This window comes from Theobroma umbraticum, unplaced genomic scaffold (assembly GCF_002168275.2).
Source record: "Theobroma umbraticum cultivar Fairchild unplaced genomic scaffold, ASM216827v3 scaffold_204.0, whole genome shotgun sequence".
In the NCBI taxonomy this organism is placed as follows: domain Eukaryota; kingdom Viridiplantae; phylum Streptophyta; class Magnoliopsida; order Malvales; family Malvaceae; genus Theobroma; species Theobroma umbraticum.
The window spans coordinates 714704-737046 of NW_018397267.1; the positions used below are offsets into that span (position 1 = coordinate 714704).

Consider the following 22343-nt stretch of genomic DNA (forward strand, 5'->3'; position numbering starts at 1 on the left):
TGACAAATCAGGGTACATAGATTCTTTCATTATTTGAGGAAAAATTGCCTAGATGATGAGAATACCTCGACTGCCATATTTTTCTTTATTACTTTCTTGCATACCGTTCTTCGAAGTTTCTAGCATATGCATGTACCACCACGGTTCCAAAACAAATTACATGAACCGTGAATGAGAAACGAGAAAAAGTACTCACTCTTCCCTGTTTGGTGCTCTGCTTGATATCTCTTTTTATAATTTGTATCACCTATTCAGCAAACTTGTTACAGTAACATAATTCTTACCATTAAGTTATTTGTTTCTAATGTTAGATTAAGACTTTTGATCGATAGCATAAGATCATTTAATACTTAACGTAAAATTATTAATAAATTATCAAACGAGCCCATCAAGTGGGAACAATTCATGGAGCCAAAAGAAGGCAAAGGCCAAAATGAAATTTGTGTAGGAAACTTCTGCCTTTTTCTTTTGATTCTCAGTGTCTCCTTTCTCTGTTTTGCCGCCACATGAGAGCATTTTTTTTTTCCCAAAGTAATTCCTTCACAGCTACTACTTGTTGATCATGACTTTTGAAACCCATTACCACTTTGTCAATGTAACTTCCCCTGGTTTGAAATGGGGCCAAGAAGAAGAAATAAAGAAGAAAGATTTTTCAACATGATCTTAGTCTTTTCGATGACAATCTCTCCAGGGTACATAGATTCTTTCATTATTTAAGAAAAAATTGCCTAGATGATGAGAATGCCTCGACTGTCAAGTTTTTCTTTATTTCTTTCTTCCATACCGATCTTCAAAGTTTCTACTAAATCCATGGATGATCATGGTTCCTAAAAATATTGAATGAGCCGTGACCTTACTTAACAAGGAGTGAATGAGAAACTAAAAAAAGCTCACTCTTTCCTGTTTGGTGCTCTAATTGATATCTCTTTATAATTTATATCACCTGTCCAGTAAATCATTACATTAACATCATTTTTATTGTTAAATTATTTGTTTTTAATGTTAGATTAAGACTTTTGATAGATAGCATATGATTTAATACTTGACAGAAAATTATGAAAAAAAAAATTATCAGAGAAGCCCATCAAGGCAAAGGGCATTTGCCATTTCGGGAGACTTGATCTGATAAAACTAATCAGAGGCCCCCCAAAGGGGCACTTGATGCAAAAGGCCGGAGGCTAATATCTAGAAACAGAGACCCATTTTATGTATCAAACTGATCCAGAAAATTCTTAGTGGACTTTCTCATTCTTTGGGCCCTGTGAAAGTTCAAGGTTCACATGGAAACAAAGGCTCGTCACAGCATAATATTTTCCACTAACAATGCTTAATGCTTTCATGTTAACTAAACTGATGGATTTCCCCTGGCCAAGATAACAGAAAACTGATGGAATCCCTTAAAACAGAGAATGATAACTTCATGAAACTCTGAAAGATCATTCTGCCTTTGGTTCTCCAACCCATTTTCAGCTACAGAAGAAAATAAAGATGCCCAACACTTCCAAATTTGAGATGGGGAAAAATATTCTTGTTTGCACTTTGTAGTTTTGTTAGCAATACATGTATGTATATTCTTTCTTGCACTCCACAGTGTACCTTCCATTCGAGCTTTGCCATCATCATTCAATATTGTTCCTTCCAAAGCTCCAACCCAAGCTTTGCTTGTTGGCAACATCTTCTCTTTTAATGAATTTTGGCCATTGCTTCCCACCTCAGGCTCTCTCACCCCTCCACTGTCTGTTTGTTCATGTATGCCAATTCATTACAGGTGTACATTCCATTATTTCGATATATCCCAATTAATACTCATTTATTACAAAATAAATTGCTTTAAATGAAAATCCCCACAAAATTAAATCGTCATATTCAAGCCATTTATGATTCAGCAATCCATTCCATCCTCACTAATACAAAACTTGTCGAAGGAGGCAAGCAGAGGAAGGAGACATAACATACGAACATGGGGGGGGGGGTCGGTGTCGCGTGACTAAGTACTCAAACCGCATGCTTTTCTGCCACGTAATCAGTTCAGTTACAACGTACCCTCTCTGCCCATCCTACCCACGTTAGCCTGCAACCCTGAAAAACCCTCTTCATCTCGACCGTCCATTTCTTCATCAACGGTATTAACCCAGCAGCCAAGGTATCGGGTTTCGAGACGCCCGGCTCCCGAAGCAGGGAATCATCAGAAAACGAAACAATCGTGTTCCTCGAAATTATCTCATTTTTCATCCGACGGTTAAAGTCAACCTCTTCGTAATGATCGTACGGCTGGGATTAAATATCGGATTTTAATCGGGTTGCTGAGCTGGGCCCTACTGGGTCTTGGAAAGTGACAGGTAGCTTTCAAGTCTCTGGAGAGCTCTCTCCTCATATATTCTCTCCGCGCGTTTGTTTCCTCTCCTCACCAACTTTCCTTTCTTCTTTGTTTGCTTTCGCCAAGGCCGTTTCGACATTTCGGTGAGCTTTGTTCGATTCGATCCTCCATTTTTTTAATAATTTTTTCAATTTAATTTATGTTTGTTTATCGGATTATTCTCAGATTATAGTTTGTTAAGAAGCTTCAATCGCAAGTTGTTGATGTTTGTTTCTATGATGAGACGTTTAAGATTTTCATCAAATATCTTCCCTGATCGATGGCTTGTTAGTGGTGTACTGCTTCTTAGTAGTTTAATTAAATGCAGAGAGATTTCTTGTTTATGTCATGTTTGTTTGCTGATGATATTGAATTAAGGCTTGAATGCGATTGTTGATGACTTGTATTTTCCTTTTAGCATTACCTGTTTAAACTGGAAATGAGAGTTCTTTTTACATTTTTTTTTGGTCTCTGAATGCAAAATTTTGTAATGAATGTTTATTTTGCTTCACTGGAAATGATTACTGAATTCGATTGAGCTGATAGGATTAGGATCAAGTATTAAATCTGAAAGGAATAAAATTTTTGGTGATACCTCTGTTTTCTCTTGTTGGTAACTAGCTGTAGCAGTTTCAAATTGAAAAGGAATATATATTTTTTTAAACAAAATTGTATATAGGAAAGTAATGAAGCAGAAAAACAAGAAAATGTTTTAGATGTTTTTAAATGTACATTTCTACTTTGTCCTTCTATGTGTTTTTCTAAAGATTGAGTGGTCAATGGGGATATATAGGTTAATATGGGAACGACTATCAAAGTGGTTGTGCTGTCGCTGTTCATCTCGTCCCTGTTGTTTTCTGTGGTATCTTCGGCATCCAATGATGGGCTGGTTAGAATCGGGCTGAAAAAGATGAAACTGGATCCAAATAACCGGCTTGCTGCCCGGCTAGACTCCAAGGGCGGAGAGGCTCTCAGAGCATCCATTCAAAAGTATCATTTCCGTAATAATCTTGGAGACTCTGAGGACACTGATATCGTTGCGCTAAAGAATTACATGGATGCTCAGTACTATGGTGAGATTGGTATTGGAACTCCACCACAAAAGTTCACTGTGATATTTGACACAGGAAGCTCAAATCTGTGGGTACCATCAACCAAGTGCTATTTCTCGGTGAGCCTTTTCATTATGCTTACTATGAATGTATAGGAAATGAAACTCCTTGCCTTGATAATTTGGAAAGCAAAATTGATTCAAGATACAGGATTTATGTTTTTACATTGTGTTGTAGGTTGCATGTTATTTCCATGAAAAGTACAAGGCAAGCGATTCAAGTACCTATAAGAAGGATGGTTTGTCTTCTACTCTTTTTATTCAACTCATAATTGTTTCAGGAACTTTTCTTCCCGATATTAAGGAGATAAGAACAATTTAAGACCCTGATTTTATACATTTTAATAGTGATATGTGAAATTTTAATTATCTAAAAAATCATGTCTATCTCTGATATTCTTGAATTAGATCCTGATAGGTTAATTGCCTGTTCAATGTACGGTTATTTCTGTGGTTGGTTGTTGTCGGGGTAGGATGGACTTAAGTAGGAAGATGTTTCCTTAAACACATAACATTATTCATTCTTTTCTGGCCTATCATTTACAAAATTATAAGACATGAACTTCTTTATTAAACTGTTTTCTTTGTGGCTCTCTTGGTGTGTTGCATTATGGTGTCAATTTGTCCCGTGGGTGCTAAAATAATCTAGAAGTTGTATTATCATATTTGATGTAGGGGAACCTGCTTCTATTCAGTATGGCACTGGAGCTATTTCTGGTTTCTTTAGTTATGACCATGTTCAAGTTGGTGACTTGGTTGTGAAAGATCAGGTATGCGGAGCCAATCTTCTTCTCAGTCATATCTATGGTCTAGTAGTTTGAAACTTTGAATTAGTTAACTGATTAACCTATTCTCGTTATCAGGAATTTATTGAGGCTACTAAGGAGCCAGGTCTTACATTTATGGTGGCCAAATTTGATGGGATATTAGGACTTGGGTTCAAGGAGATTTCAGTTGGGAAAGCTGTGCCAGTGTGGTACGTGTGCACACGTTTATTTTTATTGTCTATTTAAGATGTTTCTTGATGTTATGAGCTTCTCATGAACCACTTGTTTGTCTTATAGGTACAACATGATTAAACAAGGTCTTATCAAGGAACCAGTATTTTCATTTTGGCTTAACCGCAATTTAGATGAAGAAGCGGGTGGTGAAATTGTTTTTGGTGGGGTTGATCCAAACCACTACAAGGGCAAGCACACATATGTTCCTGTAACACACAAAGGCTACTGGCAGGTTGACCTTTAACGCTTAAATTATTCTGTGTCAGATAAATGCTTTATAAATATTATTCTTTATCTTTCACATTTTTCTTAATTATCTTCTCTTTTTGATAGTTTGACATGGGTGATGTTCTTATTGCTGACAAACCAACTGGTATGTTCCTTCCAATGCCTAGAGTCCTTTAAAAGTGGGATTAAATTAAGACTTTAGCTTTTTAATTACTTTATTTCAAGCAAAAACGTGTTTTGGCCATAGTTTTTTGCAGTTCTGACCTGTGCATATGCTATTCAGGATATTGTGCTGGCAGCTGTGCAGCAATTGCAGATTCTGGAACTTCTTTGCTGACAGGTCCATCGGTAAGCCATTATGCTTCATTATTTGGTCTTTGGATCAGTCTGTTGTTTAACAGTTGTAGCCTGTTGATTTGTAATCATTTCAACTGGGCTTTAGGTGTCGGCAAAATCTGAACATTATTCTAGCTATGTGATAATGGTGTCATGAGATATACGTTAAGACATGCTTTACTATTGTTCTTAGAGAGTTGAGAATTATTTCTTGGAGAAAGCTTTCTTATTACTGATTAAATCCGTGCTGGTTTGTGTTACTTATTAACCTGGTTATTAATGTGATTCCAAGTTGCTTGTTTGTCTTGTTGCAGACTGTGATTACCATGATTAACCATGCAATTGGAGCCTCTGGAGTGGTTAGCCAGGAGTGCAAGGAAGTGGTTCAACAATATGGGCAAACCATTATTGATTTACTTATAGCTGAGGTGAATGCTAGTTATACTCTAATTGTAAATTTTTGTGTAAGGTTGTGCTTGATTTGTATTCTTTTTTCATAATATTCATCTGTGTAATTGATTGTCAGTTTCTATATTTACTTTGGTCCACCTAGTGACTGGTTTTTTCCCTATGGGTTTTCTACAGGCACAACCTCAGAAGATCTGCTCCCAAATTGGATTGTGCACTTTCAATGGTGCTCATGGTGTTAGGTCAGGCTCTGAGGTCTTTCTGTGTGTGATTTCACTCAATTACTGTTTTGCTATTTTACCACTTTATCTGAAGGTAAAATAATTCTGCATTTAAGCATTGAAGTAATGTTGATCAAATGTGTTTGTATAGCTCGGGCATTGAGAGTGTGGTGGATGAGAGCAATGGCAAATCATCTGGAGTTCTTCGTGATGCTATGTGCCCTGCTTGTGAGATGGCAGTTGTGTGGATGCAGAACCAACTAAGGCAGAATCAGACTCAAGACCGCATATTGAGCTACGTAAATGAGGTGACATGAGTTAGACTTGATGCTTCTTGAATACCTTGTGAGAATGTTCCTTCCAATGCTGATTCGTCCATTTGATACTCTTGCAGCTTTGTGATCGGGTGCCAAGCCCAATGGGAGAATCTGCTGTTGACTGCGGAAGTCTTTCGTCCATGCCTACTATTTCCTTCACTGTTGGTGGCAAAGTTTTTGACCTCACTCCAGAAGAGGTACAGCCATCGTTATTTTCTGTTAATAGTCTGTTAACATTTGTATCTTCAGGTTGCTTTCATGCAAGTTTACAATATGACAGATTTGGATTGGATTATTATCTTCTTTAGTTTGCATTGCCCGGTTGCATATCAGACTATATATTTATATTTATATGTTCATGAAATTTTCCTTTGTCAAAAGTTTTAAGTATATATGCATGATTCTGCCAACGTGTTGTGCTGATATTAATTTTCCCTGGTGGTGTAACCAGTATATTCTCAAGGTGGGTGAAGGTCCTCAAGCAGAGTGCATCAGTGGCTTTACTGCTATGGATATTCCTCCTCCTCGCGGACCTCTCTGGTATGTTAGCTACCTTGCATTTTCATCTTATTCTTAACCAGTCCCTTAAACTGTCTCGTCATATTTTCGGGTTCCTTCCTAACATATTGTCTGATGCAGGATTCTGGGAGATATCTTCATGGGTCGCTACCACACTGTCTTTGATTTCGGTAAACTGAGAGTTGGCTTCGCCGAGGCGGCATAAAAGGTCTACCAGGGGGACCCGAGTTTTTAGTTGTCCATCCACTATCGTGTTATCTATAACTTTATAAAGATGGTGGAATCAGCCTAAAATCGTGCAGTGTGTTTGTAAATATATTTCCTTCCTTTGCTCTGTTTTAGAAAATAGGATTTGCATTTTAGGTCAAAGTTGTCAAAAACCAAGTGAGAAACATTGTGCTTTGCTTTTTATCAATGGTCACAGATATTTAATCAGCTTTTTATAATCGAGATACTTGTCGTGTATTGTGAAATGGATCCAAGCACTGCTGCTGGTAATCACTACCTAAAAGCCAAATTGGATAAGTTTAGTCTGTCAGATTTAGCTAGCAATTTGGTACACCACTAAGCCTTAACGAGCAAGTATGTGGAACTGAACTCATTATCATTGGCACAATCGATTAAGCAAGGCAGTAAGGCATGGAATGGAGACAAAGAAAAGAAAAGGAAAGGTAATAGAACAGACAGACTGGGCCCAAAAACCTTTTCTTGCCGAAAGCTGAAGCATTGGCAATTACCATGGTAAACCAAGTTATCCAAAAGGAATTGGAGGCTGCCACCACATGAAGGAAAGCAACATTCTGATTGGGTGTTTTACTTAAAAAGAACGCCATTTTAGGTGCCAAAAAGGAGCCCCCCTCCCACCGCAAATGCGTCAAAGGAGTCTAACCGTGAGTCCTCAAAACCTATTTTAATAATAAAGAACATGGAACCAACCCAACCAACCAACTAGCCAACCAAATGAGATGAGATGGGACTGTGGAGGAGGGACAAGGAACGTTTGGTTTGAGAAAATGAGTTGGGCAGGTCGGTTGGGTTTTTATTAGGTTTGCTTGCTGCTTGCCTTTCCTCCTTTCAACTAAATTCCAACTGCCCCCAACCATTTGGCTTTTTGCCCTTTTGGTTCCTTATAAACTTCACCCACAATCCAAGAAAAAAAAAAGGGTAACTAACCATATCTAATAATTTAGGTAACTATGTTCTCTTTATGTGGGTGGAACGAATTAGTTAACTGTCTTCAGATTGTTGGGTGTTCGGTTGCACTTCATCTTGTTTCTGCCAACTAATAATTGCATGAACATGAAACTTGTTTTTCAAACATTTAAAACATGCTTTGGTTCACACGTGGCATGCCAACGAGGAAAAACTTGCAACCTTATATCTCTTAAGTTATTAGAATAAGGTTTACGTGAAATCAGATTCATTAGTAACCACAGGTCAGTCATATGAAGTTGAATTTCCAGAGTAATACTGTTCTGTTTTATGTAAGATAAGGAAGAGTTTACTTTCTCCGAGTCCACATGCCTATGATTATCAAGAATATAAAACAGCAGCTCTACCTAGTCAAGCACTATGGATTAGATTTAAACAAGGGTTAAAGTCATTAATTACTGTTAAATTACAAATTAAAGCTAGGAATATACGAAGGCCTAAGATGCTGAGGGCATTGCAACTGCATTCCAAGCGCAATTTACAAGGACCTCATTGCGCCAGCTGAGCAGCCGCACTTTGCGCCACGCCTGGCTCACGTGAGCACGTGACGGTATGATTCATGGCTAAGCTAAGCAAAGCAGACACGCCCCGCCGACCAGTCGGCCAAAGCTTTTAAATCAACGTCCTTTCGCCACGTGGAACTCTCACGTTTCGAGATAGAAAGAAACAGCGGCCGCCCATTGGCCACAATGCAAAGGGAATGCCGTTAATGAAAGGCATTTGCTTTCTTGCATTAAAGCCAAACCTTACCAAACTAAAGCCACGAGACTTTGGCTGTATAAATGCTGCGTCAGTTGGCTTCACCTGACCAATTCCAAAGCTCCAAACATTACTTTCAGAAATGGAATGGACCCGTGGAAGAACCATTGGCCGAGGCTCCACTGCCACCGTCTCCATCGCCACTGCTGATCAGTCTGGTGATGTGTTGGCTGTTAAGTCCTGTGAGCTCTCGCAGTCAGAATCTCTTAGGAGGGAACAGAGAATTCTGTCTTCTTTAAGTTGCCCACGAGTTGTGGCGTACAAGGGGTGTGACATTTCATCCGAAAATGGTATGCTTGTGTACAATCTGTTGTTGGAATATGCACCAGGAGGCACCATCACCGATGCAATTCAGAAGCAGGGCGGTCGCCTGGATGAGGCCACGGTTCGATCGTACACTCGTGGGATTTTACAGGGGCTCGAGTTTCTTCACTCTAGTGGAATAGTGCATTGCGACATCAAGGGTCGGAATGTTTTGGTCACTGACGATGGGGTGAAAATCGCTGACTTGGGTTGCTCCAGGCGAGCTGATGTGGTCCCGGGTGCCGCTTGGTCGGTTGCAGGTACGCCTGTTTACATGGCGCCGGAGGTGGCGCGCGGGGAACAACAAGGATTCCCTGCTGACTTGTGGGCACTCGGATGTACGGTCATCGAGATGGCAACCGGACTGGCACCGTGGCCTGATGTCGGCGATCCACTATCTGCCCTCTACAGGATCGGATTTTCACGGGATGTGCCAGAAATACCGAGCGATATATCGAAGCAGGCAAAGGATTTTCTAAGTAAGTGCTTGAGGAGAGACCCTATCGAGAGATGGACAGCAACCCAACTCCTTGCACATGATTTTGTAAAGGAAACAAAAGTTCCTCCAATAAAGGGAACCAACGGTTCTGAATTGAACACCCCCACCACCGTACTAAATCTACAGTTGTGGGATTCGATGGAAGAGTTAGAGACAATTCAGATTCCTTCCAGGAAAAACGGTTTGAGCAAGATTCTAATGGAAAGGATCCAGCAATTGGGTGAAACCAATCTTGTTTCATCTTCAAAATTGCCCGATTGGGAATGGGATGAAAATTGGGTAACGGTGAGAAGCAACAGCAGCGGTTTGGAAATAGAAACGTTGTCTGGCAGACAAGATAAAGATGACAAGCTCTTACATGCCGATGAACCTGCAAGTAGCTGCGGGGGAGACATGGCAAAGGTGAGCAAGGATTATGACTTGCTGGTCCACCATTATCCCACAAAGATTAGTAGGAAAAACACTAGCGGAAATGAAATATGTCGTTCCAGGACATATTGTAATAAGTATTCAGCTTATCTCTTATGTAGAAAATTGAATTCCTTGAATAAAACATCCTCTGTTTTCTGTAATTTTGACTGCTGGCAGCTTTTTATTTTTAAAATGAACTTCGGTGCTGACAAGTATAGCTTTGAATGGTGTATATTATACTTTGAGATAGACCTTGATGGGTCCAAATTAGACAACCAATGCCATTGTATTGGCTTTGTGGTTTTGTGCTTAACATAGCACAAAGGGATAATAAAAAACAAAATCCGTTTGGAACAAAAAATTTTCATATGATTTTACTTAACAAATTTTCATATGATTTTAGTTAACTTTTTTTTAATTGAAAAAAGAGATTCGAATCATACTCTTTTAAGTAAGAAATTATATATTAACCAATGAGCCAAGTGTTCTGACATTGATTTTAGTTAACTTATCAACAAAGAATTATAAATCTTATGTTAATACTAGAACTACCATCATAATTCATCATGATTTTCCAAATTTTATATATTTTACTCTCAATATTAACTATAATCTAGTTGACAACATAAGCTTCAATTTTAGCTTCAAATCTCACTCTTTTTCAAATTATCGATTTTCATATCCTCAATTTTTAAATTTATTTTTAGTTATTTTTAATTGATTAATACAATCTCGTTCACATCATTTTTGAACTGATTTTCTTTCTTTTTTTTTTCTTTTGTATTTTCCTGTTGGTTTTGAGCTGAATTTTCAAGTTTCAATGGTTGTTATTTTTTTTATATTTTTTGGAAATGATTTTTGGATTTTCGGGTTAAGGTTCTTTTTAAGTTGATTTTCTAGTGTTTTGATGAGTTTCAATGGTTGGAAATAGATGAATGTTGATATTTTTATGTGTCATGGTGAAAATATTTTTTGAAAATGGGTTATTATAGAAAATATTTCTTATAAGTGATCAAAATAACAAAAAAATATTTTTCTCAATTTATTAAATAAAAAATATTATATTTTTTCGTAAAATGTTATTCATAAAAAAAATTCAAACAAATTAATTTCTGATTATCAAATGATCTTTTAATTTTAGTTTATCATTTATTAACTTAACAAATTAATCAGTATAACAATATGATGAGAAATAAATAAACATTACTTATATATAATAGTTTAATATTAAAAAATATTTTGAATTTATTGCATAATTGATGAATGTTAATATTTTTATGGTGTTATTAAAGAAAACTATTGAAGATATGGCATGATGGAAAATTTTTTTTACAATAAGATCTAAACAACAGAAAATATTTTTGACAGTTTATTCAAATAAAAAAAAGTATTAGATTTTTTATTAAAATATTTTATACAGAAATTATTTTCTTTTATAAAGTTATTTTATGGTTACCAAACGAACCCTTAATTTAATTTATAATGTTCATATAGTTTAATCTTAAGTGTACCTCTTTCTAATCAAAACTTGAATTGCGAATATTCTTTTGCTTTTCAATAAAATAATTCAAAATATATTAAAATCATTGTAATCATATTTTGTTAATTTACAATGTACACATGGTTTAATCTCTCATTCAACTCATGAAATGAATGAATATATTTTATCTAGTTCTAAGTCTATTTAAATTATCTTTGTCAAGTATCATCTAAACACTCAATCTCATCTTTCTAGTGATCAATCAACAAAAGAGGAAATATGTATAGAATTGAATAAACATCGATAAATCTATAAAGAGTATTTATCAACCAACCCAAATATCCAATTTACATATTAGCATCTTCCATAATCTTAGATAGAGAAATTTCAATAATTCTAGAAAAATATTCATTTGAAGATCAGATAGATTGCAGCATTGAGTGCATGCTGGTGTTAAAGCAAACTCTGCCACTAAAGATAGCTGGCCGTTGTTGAAGTGGGGAGGATGTCACGGTCCTCGCATAGACGTGAATCCCACATCGTCAAGATAATACTCTCAATAGGTAAAACCAATCGCACATTGATGGGAAACTTCCATCTATCACTGTCCACGTCAACTCGTATGACGTATTGTATGCTTTGAATCGCTAGTCTCACGGTTTTGTCTACAAAAAGCTCATAAGTTGAAGGTGGTGTGAACCCTTACATGCTCAATATCACTCTAGTACATAGTCAATGTGGGATTTATGGCTCCTCTCTCTAGGACTATGACATCTTCCTTTACTCCTCACTTAGAGTTTCTCTTTACTGTTGGACTAGCTCTAGTGAGCATTATCTCGACAAGGTGGAATTTACGTCCACGCGAAGACTATAACACTATACAACATCATGGCTTTCGTCGAATGTTGCTAGAACCAACTTGAAAGTTCCTACAGCATTGGGAGCCTGACTTTGAAACATTGTATCTGTTGTCTCATGCCTTGCTTTTCCTAGCGTCAGTGTTCTCTTTTACTACAATTCAATCATAATTACTTTTGCCACCGTTTAATTAAAAATAGTTGAATTGATCAACACTAAAGTTGTAGCCTTTTAACTTAGCTATCTAGTGATCTAAAAATCACAATAATCGAGCATTTGTAACTCAAGTTATTCTTAAAAGACCGTAACATGATCAGCACACCTTTGCACTAAAACATCCTCTCACGATTCTTTTCAATTTCAACCTTTCTTCATTCATAAAACTTCAAAACAAGAAGCGAAATCAATAACAACTAAAATTAAACATTTTAACACATAATTGGATTAAAATAACTAAAATTTAATTAACTTGGCATGCTTTTATTTAATTAAAAAAAGTAACTAAAATAACCAAAATTACATCTAAAACTCGAAAACTTTACCATTTTGAGGCCTAAAATATAATAAGATAATTCTATAATATAGTTATGAGGTGCATGAAAAAAAACTACTACTGTACGAAAAAAAAACTGATGTTGCACGAAAAAAACACGAGTGTTGCACGAAATATGAGCAATCAAATTTAAAATATTTTCACAACCATAATCATGATGGTTGCTTTATTTTTTTCTAATACTCAATTAGTTAGAAAAAGAGAGACTTAGGCGGAGGACAAATGAGAAATACGTTAAGATTTTTAAAAAGGGTTTTAGATAAGAATTAGTTTTCTTGCTATTTTTTCCATTTTTGGCTAAGCTTATTGGATTGTGCCCAATCCGTTTGAAAGCCCTCCTTTTCCTAGAACGTTCTGTGGGTGCTTTTTTCTTTTTTATTGTATTATCGAAACGTACCACTTGGGTGCTCTCATCTTTGTTTTCTTATTGCCAAAATGAAGTCATATAGATCCTCAAAACCCTGAATATAAAATCTAATTTTCTTCCCCACTTTTCCATCCTTTTTTCCTCTTTAGCCACAAACCTCCCTTTCTCTTACCATAGTATAAAATATATTCTATTTAACTAGCACCTTTCTCTCACCATGACATGAAAGAAAATATTTCATTTTATTGTTTTCTTTCTCAGATAAGTTTAAAGATACATTTTAAAAAAACGAAAATAGTCGCTCCTAATCGAGTATTTATGCTCTAAAATACCGATTATTCTTGTGAGGAAAAAACCATGGAAACAAAAAAATCTACTACTGTTGGCATCATTGCGGACATCATTATAATGAATGTTAATTTTGTTACGGTGCAGTATGAAATTTTAAATTTATTAAAATTTATAATGTTATATCAATATGTTTAAAGAATTGTTGCTAACATTGAAAAAGAGATGAACATGTGATGCTTTGTGGCATTTCATGAATTTTAAAATAAAATCTAAATAATAAGTTGGTGATTCTTAAACTTTTGTCATTTGAGAATGGTGGTGTATGAAAAAAAACTACCGCACGAAAAAAAATGCTGCATGAAATTTGAGCAATCAAATTTAAACTATTTTCACAATCATAATCATGAAGGTTACTTTGTTTTTTTCTAACACTCATTTGGGGAGATAAAGAGAGATTTGGCAAACAAAAATAAGAAATAGGTTAACGCTTTTGAAAAGATATTTAAATAAGACTTAGCTTTTTTCCTCTATTCCTAATTTTCGGCTAGGCTCAATGGGCTGCATCTAATCTGTTTGAAAACCCTCCTTTTCTTGCTGGAACACATCGTTTTTGAGCTCTCTTGCTTCTTTTATTGCCAAAACAGTGTCATATAGATTTTTAAAACCGTATAAAAATCTATCCCTCTACTCCATCTCTTTTTCTTCTTTAGTTGCAAACCTCCTTTTCTCCCACCATCTCCTTTTCCTTATCTGTCACAAAGTACCTTTTCTCCCACCATAGCATGGAAATATATTCTGTTTGACTATTCCTTTTATCGCTCTCTTCCTTATATAGGTTTAAACATAAATTGTGGTCGCTCTTGACCGAACATAAATTTAGGAGAATAAATTCCAATTTGTTGCTGATTATTAGGGAATGCTGGTGCATGAAAAAAATATTGTTATTGTACAGAAAAAACTAATGTCGCAGAAATAAAATCCTACATGAAATATAAGCAATCAAATTTAAAATATTTTCGCAATCATAATCATGATAGTTGTTTTGTTTTTAACAATTATTTGGTAAGAAAAAGAGAGATTTGAATGAGAATAATAGAAAATAAGTTAAAGGTTTCTAAAAAGAATTTAAATAGGACTTAGTTTTCTTCCTCTTCTCTTTATTTCCTTTTTCTCTTCAACCCTACCTCACATACGGCTACCTTGAAAGCCCAACTTTTTATGGCACATTTCTTCATTATTGAAGCTGTCGTCAAACCACAAACTCCTCATTATCCTCCTCATTTATTCTCCCTTCTTCTGCCTAAACTCCTTTTCTCCCACCAATGGCACAAAAATATGTGCCCTTTAATTATTCTACTTTCTGTTTTATTCTCACTTAGTTTAACTATACATTTGAAAAAAAAACAGAAGTTGGTACTCTTGATCAAGGATTTTTGCTCCTAAAACTCATGGATTATTTTTGTGTTGAAAAAATTATGGAAACCAAAAAGTCTGTTGTTGCTTATTTGAGATAGTTGCTTTATTTAAAACAATCAAAAACATTTTTACTCATTTGGAAACAAAGAATTTAAATTATTTTTAGAACCATAATCATGATGGTTGCTTTATTATTTTTTTTTAACACTCATTTGTTGAGAGAAAGGGATGTTTGGGTGGAGGAAAAATAAGAAATAGGTTAGGATTTTGGAAAGGGGTTTAAATAAGGGAGAGAAAGAAGAAAGCTTGGTGGTGCATCAAACTTTACTGAGATTTCACCAAATTGCCTCCTATATACTAGTCCTATGTAGTCTATTATTTATTTACACCTTTATAAACAGTACAATGCTTTATTTATAATAAAACATTTGGTGATTTCTGTTATTTGTGTAAATTAGATTTTTCCCATTGCTGAAATATTAGAAACTTATATTGATTAGTCTTATTCACTGTCCTAGAGAAAAATAATTCATTAATCCATGATAAATTTGAGGTTAAGGCTTAGTTGAATAAGTTGAATTAGTTTTTTCAATTTTTAAAAGGGAGGAATCAATATATTGATTTATAATCTTCACGACTTAAGTCTCTTTTCAAAGTTAATTTCTTAGGACAAGTCAATTACCGTTCCAAATTATTAAAGATGCAAATGGAATGAACAAAAATGATAAAGTTGATAGTAATAAGTATCTATGTGATCACCCAATCCCCAGCTTTTAAATAGCTCCCCGTTTACATCATCTGCTGCTATTTGTTTCAAGTCATTCCCTTATATCTAACAGATTTCACATTCAAAGCAGAATACCCTTGGGAGACTTGCCAGCTTTGCCAAGAACTCTACAATTCTTGTCTTTCCAGCTGAAGTAGATATAAGCACTCCACACAAATCTTAAGACGAATGATAATGGAACCTTGCCTTCAACCTCTATTTTGCTTGTCGTCCATTGAATCTGAATTATAACCCTCAATTGTAAAATTACATTCTTTTCCCCAAAAGTTTTGTGGACCAGTGTCGCTGGGCAAGAGGATTTCTTCTATGTTTTAGCAGAAATGGTTGTAGTATGTCCTTGCTAGAGCATGACACTCTGTCCTTTGCCATCAATAGGTCTTACTTTCAATTTATGTATATCAGTTCACTATTTTATCTGCTTAGGACTTCACATTTGCTTCCAAACTTCGGCAAATATGGCCTTGAGTTGATTTGTCTTTTAACTTTCGTAAAACTCGTTCAACTGTATAACTTTTGCACCCCAAAAGATTATATTATGCTGCTTCAAAATTTCATGCTATTATCTTCATACAACCAAGGACTATGCATGTGGCACTGCCGCAAGAGTTAAATTGGATTACACTTTTTCTTGAACAAGTATGCAGCTGCCCTTCAGGAACTCTGGACAGACTGGAGCAAGTTTACCAAAGACTATTCCCTGAACCATTCAACATTAGTCTCAGTTTTCCTACTTATAAATGCCTAGCATTCCTGCAAAGAAAATCGACCTTGAATTGCTAGTTTGGCTTGGTGAGAACCAGGTCGATCTTCTTCTACCTATAACAAGGAAAGAGAAAAGTGTTGGGGGAGATGCAACCCACTGATATGCTAATGATACTATCTTCTCAAGACAGCAGGTGAGAGCCCGTTGGTCCTGAATACTGACTTCTTTCTATATGCATGCTAATTGTTCATGGAAGTATGTCCTCTGTTTGCCTCCTAACCCTTAATTTGTCGTCTTCAGATGCCCATGACACTAATCTTGACCAAATGTGACAAGCGAAAGAAGAAAAAAAATGGAGGGAAAAGGCCTGAAGAAAACGTGAGTGCCTTTCAGGAGCTGATACGGATTATGCTTCTTCCAGACTCCGCCACCATGGATTATGACCAGCAATGTTACAAACCAAGGTCGAGATGAGATACTACTGCACATGGCTTAACTACGGAATTACTGGCTGCAACACTGAAAGGAAAGAGTGCTGAATCAAGCTTATGCATGTTGCCAATATAGTGAATTTTTTAACCTTTTATATATTTACATTAGCAACAATTTTTCTTGTAGCTGAAAGTGTTTAATATAAGTTATGGGCGTTTTATGCTATCTACGGTTTTGTAGGAATGCAATCAAAGCCCCAAAAGCTAGGCAGACCATCAGGATTTATGTAATTAAATATTGAAATCTACTCATGCTGGGGATGCCAAACAATATGAACCACACATGTTGAACTTGAATTGGAGAGGGAAAAAGAAAGAGGCATTGTTTAATCTGTACTATACAATAGTTATTGATCAAATTAAGGGATCACCCTGCTGCTTGAGTCAGCCATTCTCCAAACAAAAATAAAAGGCTTTTGTAGGAGGAGATAGAACAAGGGTCCCTAAAAAAAAAAGGAATCAAAACCGAATTAATTTTTTTTAATGGATTCGATTAAAAAAATTTTAAGGAAGAACAATAGGTATCACCTCTGTCTCATTCACAATGCCAGTTGAAGAAAAAATGGCAGAGCGAAGTGGAAGCCACAACAAAAGAATGAGAGACCTTTTTTATCTTATCAGCCCTGGCATCTTAGATGCTAATACCTCAAGATCATTGCTTTTATCTATACCTTTTTGGCATAATTTGGTTAGGCTAACACCATCCATATATATAGTCCATTTCTTATTCTTTCTCTTACCCCATATTCTTTCCAGGGTCTTATACAAAGTTCATGTCCCTCATTGTTCTTTCTTTTATCCTCATGGAAGTCCAATCAATTTTTAATGGCATTTGATGTTTTTCCTACGCCCTACAAAGTGAGCAAGAAAAAGGGGTCTATATCAATCCAACGAAATCAAAATTGTCACGTTTGTTTTTGTGGTTCGAACAGTTTCCATATGAATATGAAACTTCTTTAATCGATCCTCAAAGACAAAGGTAGAGCTGCACTTTTAGGTTCCAAAGTCTCCATCATTCCCCCTTTTCTTGCAATTTCATATTTGTAAGTTATATTACATTTATAATTTGGCCTTGGAAGCAGCTGTACCTCCACGGGTCTTTGTCCATGTCAAGAAGAAAGTTGTACATTGCCCTAATTCTTATTGCCTTTCCCGCACAATCTTTTTCAAATTTTCAGCTTTTACCTACACTCACCGCATGAGCAGCTTTATGGTAACCCTGATGGGAGAAATAGAATGCAAACCACCAATTCAGGTCATAATCGAAGCTTCCATCATTACTACCCCGGAGGAGAGCCGCAGCCTTCCGATCAACAATGTTGCAGAACCATCTCCATCTTCCATCTTAACGAGGCTCCATGCAGGGTATTTCAGGATAAGCCTTTCTTTCGGTGGCCAAGCTTTGCTATGGAAGATTCTGACAGAACCAAATGGTGTTCCACAGGATGCCTGGCATGTATTCCGCAAGCTCCCATCCACAGTTTGTCTGCTGCTATGGTGTCTCGCTGTTTTAACACAGATTTCACTGTCATCCGTTTACGTCCTTTGATGTTTGTTTCACTTTCACTTGGTGAAGGCAGAGTTCTCGCATCATATAGGAGTGAACTACCTCTATGCTCCTTGGATTTCATGGCTTATCCTGGCCCAATCTGCACCCATTGCTTTCCCAAATAGTATTTACTGCGTGGTTCTCTGTTGGATCTTTATCATTCCCTTGGCAATGCTTGATATCAAAATCTATGGACAGTGGTTTACGACAGAGAAACGGTTTCTATCAAAGATGGCAAATCCAACGAGCCAGATGTCGGTTATAGGGAACTTGGTAGCTGCTCGAGCTGCAGCAAGGATGGGGTGGAAAGAGAGTGCAGTTTGTATGTGGTCACTCGGTATGGTGCACTACTTAGTACTCTTTGTTACACTCTATCAGCGTTTATCAGGTGGCGACTGCTTTCCTCTGCTACTAAGGCCAACTTTTTTCCTGTTCTTTGCTGCACCGAGCATGGCGAGTTTAGCTTGGAACTCCATTACAGGAGCTTTTGACAACACATCCAAGATGCTGTTTTTCCTCTCTCTGTTCCTCTTCATGTCTCCGGTAAATTTAACTTCCGTTTGGTAATTGAAAATTAACTTATTCAAAGAAAATCTAAATTTTCCCCTTTTTTTTTTCCAGAAGGCATTTTCTTTAATTTTACAGCAAACCTGTGATATGGATCTTGATATTTCATCGTATTTGTAAATGCAACGATCTGGTATTTGATCCCAACGGTTAGCTGTAGTAGATTAATTTTGACAGTTTGAATATATTAATATAGTAATTGGTTGCTTGTTTTACAGGCTTGCAGGCCATCTCTTTTCAAGAAATCTATGCGGAAATTCAATGTTGCATGGTGGGCTTACTCCTTCCCATTAACCTTCCTTGCCCTGGCTGCTGCTGAATACGCACCACAGGTACAGGGTCATGCAGCAGCTATATTAATGCTTTTGTTATCAGTACTGTCACTTCTGGTTTTTCTCGGCTTAATGCTGCTCACAGCTGCCAACATCAACCGGCTGTTAGGTGAAACTGATCCCATGGATAGTTTCTCCAGTAATCTAAAATCAAGTACTTGAGCCAGAGAACCAAGTGGAAGATGAGGCGATAGTTGAATGCAACTAGAAACACACATCAATTAGAAGTTGACTTTCATGGTTTTTCTGAGCATAGTTTCTTTTGATAAGCACACCCAGCAATACCAATAAATCTATTACCAAACTGTTTGTTGGTTAACAAGTCCTTCCCAGGTCATGTAAGCTATTACCGGAAAAAACATCAGTACCAAAACTTTTCCAGCATTAGAACTCTTACAATGTTTTACAATATGTCAAGTCAAAATTCATCCATTATGCTTCAACATTTCAATTCTGCTTAAATCAAACACATCAAGCCCAAAACAGGACAAAGAGAAGCTAATATCTCTAACATTTTTTTTTTCCTTGAATCTTTTTCTGTCCACACTTTAAAATAATGCATGAATGACAACTAAACTGCAACCAACAAATCCATTACAAAACTCCTGAATAACTAAATTGAAAATTGATAGTGAAACTGAAAATCATTTTGCAAGAGGTGAGATCAGTTCCTTAGGTATTCTTCTTACTACCTGAACGTGACAATCGCTGGTCCAAAGATTGCAACTGATTCCTAAGGTTTTGGTTCTCCTCAAGCAATCGATCATACTCAAGAAGAAAACCTTCAGATTGTTTCCTTAAAGCAACTGCATTGGCTTCTGCAGCACTCATCTCTTTCGTCTTTGTCTCAAGATCAGACTCCAGCTGCTTAAATTTTGCCCGCAGAGCGGTTACTTCTTCCTCCAAGGCTTTAACTTCGTTTGAGCCACCAGGCTTTACATCCTCAAAGCCTCGACCTTGTTTCTTGACAGCCTCCATGTTCTTCCTTCGTAGTCGGAGTTCTCTGATATAATGGTGTACTCTGTCAATCATTAGTGCTAGGAATAGTGATGCCCCTGCAATAAGTTACCCCCAACATTAAAAACACAAGTCTAACAGACCAAAAGGAAGCAACAGCCCAAGGAAATTCAAGCTGAATTAAGAAGCCAGTACTAAAAAATCACAATTACAACTAATATAGGAAGTTCGGAGCCATAAAAATCAAGAGAGAAATAAAAAATGAACTCTTGTGCTTGAATATGCTGCCAGAGGCAAACAACCCAGTGTCACAAAGCAGTCTGTTTACATCAAGGCCAAGAACAGAGTCACATTTTCCAGCTGCACCATCTTTGAAGATTAACAATGAAATCAATTCTGGGAATATTTATGAATGCAGCATTAGAATTTAGAATCTGTTAAATAAAAAAGAGTACTGGCCAGCTTAGTTGTTAAACGACTACTGTGTTTAGAACAAGAACCTGAATTTTTTCAACTGGATAAGAGCAAGGACTACCCATTAATTAGAAATCTCATTCAATCTTCAGCCAACTGAGCCAAAAGGAAAGGAAACCAAAGATGCAACTGAATCAAAAATCACAACTTTATTTTCTTTTTCTGATGAAAAATCACAACTTTCTTCTCTTTTTAATGGCAAAACAGCAGGCATTCTAACAACGAAAATCAGACAACAAATATCAACAAGGATTCAGAATTTCCAATGGTAAGATAGAAGAAAGTAAGATCCCAACGAAAAATTCAGGGGAATTAACAATCAGCGGTCTAGATTTAGAAAGAATTGAAGAGAAGACTGAATTACCCATGAGAGTAGCTTCAAGAAGATGCTTGGCCATAAGAACCTGGTCCGTCGGATTAGCCGCTCCGTCATCGATCCAACGCTTCTGGATCTTCATCATGCTGTACACGCTTGACATCATCACCACGGAAACCGTTCCCGCCACCGTCTTAACCATCACAGGTCCTCGTCCCCGCTTGACCCGATCCAAAACCATTATCACCAGCTTCCTTAACGGTGTCTTGAACGATAATACAACAATCACCGCCATCTCTGAGAACACCACCAGGAACAATAACTGAATCATCTTTAAAATCTCTCTCCAAAGGAACACCCCCAAAGAAAGAAAAGTCAAAACTCAAAAGTCAAATGTTTTGTTCCTCCTTATTGGGGGGTGTAACTGAATATTCTGAATCTGCAGTGCACCGAATCAGTGAGAGATAGGGCGCTGAAGAAGAAGATGGAGAAAGGAAGAAAGAAAAGGACTGCGATTCCCGTCAACAACGTCGATTTTGATCCTGAAGTATTTTTTATTATTTCCAAAATGACCCCTTATCTTTGAGTTTATTCGATTTCTGTCGTACTTTTATTTCTTTTCCGAAATTTGGGACATCTTACTTTTTCATATTACCTGAAAGTCAGCCTTTTAGCTTTTTCTCTTTTTACAAAAAAAATAAATTAAATAAAAAAAGTAACTAAAAAAGGTTAAAAACAAATCCTTGAAGTCTAAGCAATCTCAAACTCAGACTCTCATTATTAGCTTGATTAAGATATGATACAAAATAATTATTAACTAATTAATTAATATTATTATTATGTAAACATATATATAATTTCAAAAACGAATATTCTAATTTAACTTCCGTTCCTTTTTCGTATTTATTTTATTTTTGAGAAATTTCAAATTTTCATACACCGAATGCTCTTACTTCTTTTTTTATATTAAAATTTTATTTTTATTATCTTTTTATATTTTTATATTAAAATTAATGATGATATTAAAAGGGATTAACCCATATACAATGATGAGACATAATGGTCAATCAATATTTCTTGCCGTGAACTTGTTAACATTTATGAAGTGAAATAAACAAACCTAACCCTAAACAAATTAAATAGGTGTGGTCCTAAGGTTTGATGGAGGAGGAAGGAGGTCATGTGCCCATATGGGAAGTGTCGTGTGTGATTGGAGAAAAGGAAAAGCACTACTTATTTTCTTTAACAAGGATCCATCCCATTAAGCAAGCATGGCTGAGTAGCCATGTCCATATCCTTGATGGGTGCTGCCAAACCAAAAGCCTGTATAACTGTGAGCAACCACATTACCTTTTCGGCCTTTGCAGGACCAATAGGTGTAGGTCAAGCTTAAATTATAAATCCTTCAAATCTATTTTCTATCCACTTGATATATGACATAATTTGATTATGTGATCATATCACCTACTATATTCAATGTAACATAAACAGAAAATATATATTAATATTAGATGTTACAGT

The 22343-nt window shown here is 36.3% G+C and overlaps 4 protein-coding genes across 4 annotated transcripts; 3 read left to right on the top strand and 1 right to left on the bottom strand.

The window, feature by feature from the left end:
- Window positions 1-2101: 2101 nt before the first annotated feature.
- LOC110424118 (aspartic proteinase-like) lies at window positions 2102-6943 on the top strand. Its single transcript, XM_021438620.2, has 14 exons — window positions 2102-2460; window positions 3150-3527; window positions 3646-3706; window positions 4143-4237; window positions 4331-4443; window positions 4532-4700; window positions 4802-4841; window positions 4980-5044; window positions 5347-5460; window positions 5618-5682; window positions 5813-5969; window positions 6056-6175; window positions 6430-6518; window positions 6618-6943. The coding sequence occupies exons 2-14, from the start codon at window positions 3156-3158 to the stop codon at window positions 6700-6702; spliced, it is 1545 nt and encodes a 514-aa protein (XP_021294295.1). The 5' UTR covers window positions 2102-2460; window positions 3150-3155; the 3' UTR covers window positions 6703-6943.
- A 1182-nt stretch (window positions 6944-8125) lies between these two features.
- Window positions 8126-10014, top strand: LOC110424225 (mitogen-activated protein kinase kinase kinase 18-like). The gene has a single exon (XM_021438758.2). It carries the CDS (start codon window positions 8551-8553, stop codon window positions 9997-9999), a length of 1449 nt encoding a protein of 482 aa, XP_021294433.1. The 5' UTR covers window positions 8126-8550; the 3' UTR covers window positions 10000-10014.
- Window positions 10015-18208: 8194 nt separating this feature from the next.
- Window positions 18209-19314, top strand: LOC110424025 (S-type anion channel SLAH1-like). Its single transcript, XM_021438493.2, has 2 exons — window positions 18209-18719; window positions 18962-19314. Exons 1-2 carry the CDS (start codon window positions 18348-18350, stop codon window positions 19235-19237), a joined length of 648 nt encoding a protein of 215 aa, XP_021294168.2. The 5' UTR covers window positions 18209-18347; the 3' UTR covers window positions 19238-19314.
- Window positions 19315-19438: 124 nt separating this feature from the next.
- Window positions 19439-21341, bottom strand: LOC110424027 (B-cell receptor-associated protein 31-like protein). The gene is made up of 2 exons (XM_021438494.2): window positions 20871-21341; window positions 19439-20130 (listed from the first exon to the last, which is right to left on the bottom strand). Exons 1-2 carry the CDS (start codon window positions 21151-21153, stop codon window positions 19748-19750), a joined length of 666 nt encoding a protein of 221 aa, XP_021294169.1. The 5' UTR covers window positions 21154-21341; the 3' UTR covers window positions 19439-19747.
- Window positions 21342-22343: the final 1002 nt, after the last annotated feature.